The sequence below is a fragment of the Arachis ipaensis genome, chromosome B6 (assembly GCF_059453495.1).
Source record: "Arachis ipaensis isolate K30076 ecotype BB chromosome B6, ASM5945349v1, whole genome shotgun sequence".
NCBI classification, from domain to species: domain Eukaryota; kingdom Viridiplantae; phylum Streptophyta; class Magnoliopsida; order Fabales; family Fabaceae; genus Arachis; species Arachis ipaensis.
Genome location: NC_142441.1, coordinates 16,293,922 through 16,301,319, shown reverse-complemented (window position 1 = coordinate 16,301,319; position 7,398 = coordinate 16,293,922). Strand labels below are relative to the sequence as shown.

At 31.9% G+C, this 7,398-nt stretch overlaps 1 protein-coding gene across 1 annotated transcript; it reads left to right on the top strand.

Annotated features, from left to right (window-relative positions):
• The first annotated feature begins 1,389 nt into the window (after positions 1-1,389).
• LOC107645818 (putative aldo-keto reductase 1) lies at positions 1,390-4,032 on the top strand. Its single transcript, XM_016349940.3, has 7 exons — positions 1,390-1,623; positions 1,700-1,870; positions 2,339-2,539; positions 2,644-2,816; positions 2,949-3,045; positions 3,296-3,449; positions 3,581-4,032. Exons 1-7 carry the CDS (start codon positions 1,558-1,560, stop codon positions 3,802-3,804), a joined length of 1,086 nt encoding a protein of 361 aa, XP_016205426.1. The 5' UTR covers positions 1,390-1,557; the 3' UTR covers positions 3,805-4,032.
• The last annotated feature ends 3,366 nt before the right edge of the window (positions 4,033-7,398 follow it).

The window sequence follows — 7,398 nt, the reverse complement described above, 5'->3', positions numbered from 1 at the left end:
CCACCAAACGCTACCTAAGGAACTTCCAATCTTAAATAAGTGATATCACAAATGGTATAAGGGTTAGGTTAGATAACATATTTGTAGTGTATGTTTGAGCATAGTTGTAAGAACCGGACCGGACCGGTCGGTTCGACCGAAAAACTAGTAAACCGGTGATCCAGCTGATTCGGTTTTAGTCTTAGACCGAAGAAGGAAACAAACCGTTTAAATCCGGCCGGTTCGATGCAATCCGTGAACCGGCCGGTCCTATGGTGCTCAAATATTCAAAAATGCATGCAGGGTTTTGAACCTGCGTCTCCTTGCTAGGCAAGGATAAGGAATGCCACCAAGCTAGTGTGTTCATTTGGAAATTTATGTGCTAATTATTTTATATATTATATACATACACAACTAAATTATTTTATATTTATTTAATTTAATTTTTGTTTTATACTCATTTTTTTTAATTCTTTAGAATTTATAGAATTATTAAAATAAGTATCAAATATTTTAATATTTACATTTACATATTAAAATGTTAGTAAAGATATTTATTTTAAATTTTTTAGAGTATTGAGTTAGTAGGTCTTCGAAGATTTCGACTTAAGACTAATTAGTAGGGACATCTAAGCATCACCACTAAATTTCACATGAAAAATTAATGGAGGGACGTAATGTGTTCATCGTTTACTATCTTGAAGGACTAAATTGATATTTTATTTTTTTTCAAGGGCTAATTAATTTGAAGTAAAAAATTTTAAGGATAGACCTAATTGTCACTTTATTCAATTTTTTTCTATTTTATATTTTTTATTTACGTACAACCGGTTCTATTGGTTCAACCAGTGACCCACCGGTTGAATCAGTAACCCAATAACCTGACCAGTTCGATCACCGGTTCGGTTCTGACAACTATGTGTTTGAGCACTCTATTTATAATGATTAGGCATGAATTTGTTGGAGATTCAGAAGGGATCCACACGAGATACGCGCATGATCCTCTGTGGATATGGTTCGAATTTATCCTTTATAGTTAGCATACTTAGAACCTATGCTTGAGTTTTTCTATTTTAAGTGTTTGGGGATGAATTTAGTTAATATGTGCGAGATAAGCATAGAATCCTGCATGAATATGGTTCTAATTAAATATATACATCATCTACTATATATAAAAAATTACACTTTTAATTTTTTTTAGGTGAAAACTCAGCTGAAGTCCACTTCACGTGAAGTTGATATCTGAGAGCCGTTAGATGAAAATTTAGTCAAATTAATCAAATCATCTAACGGCTCTCAAGTATCAACTTCACGTGAAGTCGACTGCATCTGAATTTCCACCTTTATTTTTATCATATTTTAAAAATGCTTTTATTGTTAATAAATTTATAAATAATTTTGTCGATGAGAGGATATTTTTGTTGAGTTATCTTTAGTAAAACACATGAACCTTTCGTTGGGAAGATATTTGTCCATACACGACCATATGCATTCATCCATCCATCCATCCTCGATCATTACGTACACTGTACAGTTGCAAACTTGCAATTTACGACTGAGGAGTGAAGCAGCATAATAATGGCAGAAGCAGGGAGTGAGAGCGTTTCCATTCCTCGCGTGAACCTTGGTTCCCAAGGCCTTCAAGTTAGCTTCTTTCATTCACTTAATCCATGTAATTATTTTCACCCCCAATTCCTTGAAATTGTCTATTTATATGTAGGTTTCAAAGTTGGGGTTTGGGTGTATGGGGCTCACTGGAGCTTACAACGATCCTCTCCCCGAACAAGAAGCCATATCAGTTATTAAGCATGCTTTCAGTAAAGGCATCACTTTTTTCGATACTGCTGATGTCTATGGTTCTAAGCATGCTAACGAACTCTTGCTCGCCAAGGTATTAACTACTCAGTATTCACTAATCGTCATCATTACTTTTTATACACGGTATGCTACGTACAGATCTTAGGTGGAAAGTACACCATAGTGTTTCGCAGATAACCAACATAGTTGATTTGGTGGTAAATTCACTCAGTATGTTTAAGTAAGTATGTGGACTCAAATCTTAACCTGCTTATACAGCAATTCACTGACAAATCTTTAAATAGAACTGTGATTTGCAACACATTAGTCTTTGTCCTTCCCACATGGATTTTGAATTACGAATTACTATGCACACATTGGTGAATTCATGTAACTCAGAATTTATTATTTTTGGTTATCAGTTAGCCATCAATGTTTAAAAATATAAAATAAAATATGATGTTAAATTACTAGACTAAAGATAAGTGATTGGACAAAAACTATAAATTCTGATGGTCTTCTAACATTTTTGTTATGGATTTCCTTCTTGACCACGAACCAGGCTTTGAAGCAATTGCCTAGGGACAACATACAGCTAGCAACAAAATTTGGCATGTCAAGAGGCATCTCTGGTTTGCAGATCAAGGGTACACCAGACTATGTGCGCTCATGTTGTGAAGCTAGCTTGAAACGTCTTGATGTTCAATACATTGATCTCTATTATCAACATAGAGTTGACACATCGGTGCCTATAGAACAAACAGTAAGTAATGATACAGACTAATGAAAGAAATTACTTGATCTATTTATCTGCCTTATCTCGTTTGATACATTCTGATATCTGAATAACTTTGGTGTATGTAATAGATGGGTGAACTTAAGAAACTGGTTGAGGAGGGGAAAGTGAAGTATATAGGGTTATCTGAAGCCAGCCCTGATACTATAAGGAGAGCGCATGCTGTTCATCCTATTACCGCAGTTCAGTTAGAGTGGTCTCTTTGGACTCGAGACATCGAGGACGAAGTAATCCCTCTTTGCAGGTTAGTTTTGGTTGTTCTTCTAGAGTTTCTACTTAAAGAACATAGTGATTAGACATCAGCTACTTGAAACTATGTCTCTATGTGACTACACTTTTTTTTTTACCTTTTATCTTTGTGCTTGTTTTAATACAGGGAACTTGGTATTGGAATTGTGCCATATAGCCCTCTTGGTCGTGGCTTTTTTGGCGGCAAGGGAGTTGTGGAAACTGTGCCTTCTGTTAGCTCCTTGGTATGCCATATATATTTGGTCACTATGCTTCATTTTTGTTATTAGGATGTGGCAAATTAATAAACAGCAAGAAATAATATAATTCTTAATCCTAGAAGGAACATTGAACTAGTTTGTGATGAATTTGACTTAGTGTGTCATCCATGTTATTTTTCTAATAAACAGCAAGATTATTAGACTATTGATTTTTCAACAAGAAACATGATCTGCATGTTTGGTTGCTGGTTATTTAATTTATTTCACATTTTAGAGCGGTCATCCTCGGTATCAAGCAGAGAACATGGAGAAGAACAAGAGGATATATGAGAGAATAGAAAGCCTTGCAAAGAAGCATGAGTGCACCACTCCTCAATTGGCATTAGCATGGGTACTCCAACAAGGCAATGATGTTGTGCCTATTCCTGGTATGATCAATTGTTTAATTTGGATAGAATCTTGTTCTGGTAATGTGATATATATGTGTGCAGCGTGCGTACGCGCGCACTCTGCTTAGCTTGGTTGCGACAATTATGTTGATGGAGGTAGAGTTTTTCAGGAACTACTAAAATCAAGAACCTGGATCAAAACATAGGTGCCTTGTCAGTGAAACTTAGTGAAAAGGACCTAAGGGAAATTTCGGAAGCAGTTCCAATTGATGATGTGGCAGGAATCAGGCACTACAATGAAAGGCATGCTAAATTTTCTTGGAAATCTGCTAACACACCTGCAAATGATTCAAGTGTCTCAACTGTACCTAGAGTAGGGAACACTAAATTATGAATAAGGGTAATTTTACATCTATCAATACATGATCCAGATGTATAACACTGTTTTATTGGAAAATGTTGGAATCTAACTTCCTTAAAAATATAGAAAGATATTAGTCCAAGTCTATTCTAGTTGATTGGCTAGGTAGATACTACATGATGTCTCAGTTTTATGTGTAATACAGGTTTTTGATGTAACAACTATGTATAATAATATGGCTTTCCTTTATTATCCATTCATGTACCTGCTATTAGTAAAATTATTAGAGTGGCATTTTAATTATTCTTATTTATCCAATTGTAAATCATAATAAAGCAGAAACAATAAAAAAACACCACATCACTATTCGTCATTCTTAGTTATCCAATTAAGAATAAAGCAAGGATTAAGTTAATTACTCTGTTAACGTTAGACGCGGTGACAATGAAATGCAAGTTTGATATAGAGTATGAACTTTCAATTCAGTTCCAGAGTCTAGAGTATTGAATGAAAAATTTATCATTTCCACATTTAGTTACTCAACAAGCAAAAAAAAAAAAAAAGTAATACTCTTGTACTGAGAGGAGAATAAAAGATGAACATGAAGATTTTGCTCTAATTTTGGGATTAAGATTTTATATTAGGGATGAGACTAAATTGAGTCTAATCAATCATTTAACACATTATTTTGATTATCTTAGTATGCCATATTGGTGCTTATTACTAATTCAAATCAGTACTGCACTAACAGAAGTTTTGATGAGAGACGAATGGAAATTCACCAAAGTAAATTTAAAGGACTTATTATTTGATTAATTATGAAAGTGAGGACCTATTTTGATTTGCGTTTGAAAATTCTAAGATCATTTTAGGAATTATCTTTTTTTTTTTTTTTTTGACGAATAGCTGAATATTAATACATTCCAAAAAAAGTAAGAAGTGCAATTGTACAAAACTACTTCTTGAACTTTAAAGGTTAAATTTTAAAGACTAAATTCTATATTCTAAATTTTAAATTTTAAACACTAAATTCTAAATGTCAAATTCTAAATTCTAAATTTTAAATTTTAAATCCTAAAATTCTGACTCATAAATCTTAAATTATAAACTCTAAACTCTAAATTTTAAACTCTAAACTCTAAATTTTAAATTTGAATAATTGATATAAAATATAATAAATTGAGAGCTGAAATTTTTTCAATTAACATGGAGTGCAACACTCCTTATTTAGTAAGGATAAGTAAGAAGTGTTTAAGGATGAATTCTCTTTTGATTTTTCAAGAATGATTAAATATTTATTTTTTTACTTTATTGATTCCATCTTATCATTAACATTAAAACATGCTTAAAAAAAATGAATAAAATTCTACATCTAAACAAAATACTTAATCAAGTCTAACCAAGTTGTTATAACTGCTTTGCAAATCATGCGCCTTCTCCTTTTCCGTTTCCTTCTCCTTCTCCTTCTCCTTCTCCATCCATTTCCTTCTTCTCCGTTTCCTTCTTCTTCTTCTCCTCCTCTTCTTTCTCTTCTTCTTCTTACTAATATCTCAGTTGCTGTTTTTTCTTGTTCTTCTTTTTTCTCTTTTTTTCCTTTCGTTATCGTCGTCACCACCACCATCACTACCTTCTCCTACTCCTCTTCCTTTTTTTCGTTTGATTTTTTCTTCTCGTTTGTTTTCCTCCTCCTTCTTTTCCATCATCATCATCATCATCGTTATCATTATATCGTCATCATTATCATCGTTATCGTCATCTTCTTTATCATTATCGTCGTTATTATTATCGTTATCGTTGAATTTTTGTCATCTTAATGACATTGTCTAATGCAAAATTAATTTGGATGTGTTTTTTTTCATAATTTAGTCTTGTTTGTATACTTGTTTTCGAACTGAGTTTGCGTATCACAATCATTAAGTAATTTTGGTGTAAAAACTAATAAATTTATGTGTATTTGTTAAGAAACTTCGGTGTATTTTTATTCTGATAAGTTTTGCATAATTCATAACTCAACACAACAATGAGGGGTCCAACCTATGATGCATGGACACTGACACGGACACGGGACACGACACGACACGGGACACGTCGACACGCAAATTTTAAAATCTTACAGGACACGGGGACACGTATACGTATAAAATATAAAGTATTTTTAGATAAACTGTAATAATATTTTAATATTTTATGTATATTAAAATATAAATTAATTTTTTAAATTATTTTTAATGTCTTATTTTAATTATATCAAGTATTTAAAATATTTTTTATTTTAATAAATAATAATATATACTATATCTAAATTTATTTTAAGAATATATATTAAGAATAAGACCGGACACACTGATACGTGATGTTATTTAGGTGTGTCCAAGTGTGTCCGGAGAAGAATTTTTTATTTTTTATTGAGACACGGTTTGGACACAGCAGACACACGTGTCGGATGAGTGTCGGTGAGTGTCGTGTCCGAAATGTGTCCGACACGCAGACACGGCAACTCAGCAAAGTGTCCGTCCTTCATAGGGTCCAACCCTTCCTTCTTCAAGGTGAGGGAGAATATTATCTACAACCTGACCAAAAAGCACACAATTTATTCGATTATTTCTGCACATTAACTTGCTAATGAGATGTCGCAGTATTAAAGTGTTAATCATTCTATAACTACTTGCGTTAGGTTATATAAAGTATTCTAGGTCTTTCATCATCATCATTTTTCTTTTTTCTTATTCATCTTTTCTTTCTTGTTTTACATTCTCAATTTTTTTATTTTACTCTTTTAATAAGAATAAAAATAATGAACCTACATTCATTCAACTAAAAGAAAAAAAGAAATAAAAAGAAGAAGAAGAAAAAAAATATAGCATTAAAGAAGACATTTTATGCTTTTGTAGCAAAATTTCGATGTAAAAAACTAAGAAATTTATATGTATTTGTTAAGAAATTTTGGTGTATTTTTATTCTAATAAATTCTGCATAATTCAAAACTCTTTCTCTTTCTCCTCCTCATCTTCTGCTACTTCTTCTTCTTCTTTTTCATCATCATCTTCTTTTTTTTCTTATTCATCTTTTTTTTTTGTTTTATTTTCTCAAGTTTTTTCTTATTTTACTCTCTTAACAAGAATAAAAATAAAAAAAGAATCAAACAAAGAAAAAGAAGAAACACATAATGCTGCAAAATGACTAGGAAGAGGATAAATCAAGATTCATTCAACTAAAAGAAAGAAAAAAATAAGGAAAAGAAGAAGAAGAAGAAAAATACAACATTAAAGAAGATATTTTTGTACTTTTGTAGTAAATCAGCTACTAAAATTAGTCATTAATATAAAATTTATATTACAATATAAATACACGTTGAGAATAAATTAAACTACATATGTATATACATAAATATATTAGTAATTAATATTAGTATCTGATTTTAGTGTAAGAATAGTATTTTTGAAAACAATAATACTCCATATCCATGTCAGTTCCCTAACCTAGTCAACCAAGTTATTTTTGGATCACGCGCCCCCTCCCTATTAACGTAAAGCTTCTTCCTCAACGTATCAACGTAAACCTTCTCTTCGTTCTTCTATGTCAACGTAGAGCTTCTCTTCTTCAATGTAAAGCTTTCATCACTACAAG

Coding starts and splice junctions, on each gene's coding strand:
- LOC107645818 (XM_016349940.3), top strand. CDS start 1,558: ATGGCAGAAGCAGGGAGTGAGAGCGTTTCCATTCCTCGCGTGAACCTT. Junction 2,540..2,643: donor CGGTGCCTATAGAACAAACA/GTAAGTAATGAT, acceptor TGTATGTAATAG/ATGGGTGAACTTAAGAAACT. Junction 2,817..2,948: donor GAAGTAATCCCTCTTTGCAG/GTTAGTTTTGGT, acceptor GTTTTAATACAG/GGAACTTGGTATTGGAATTG.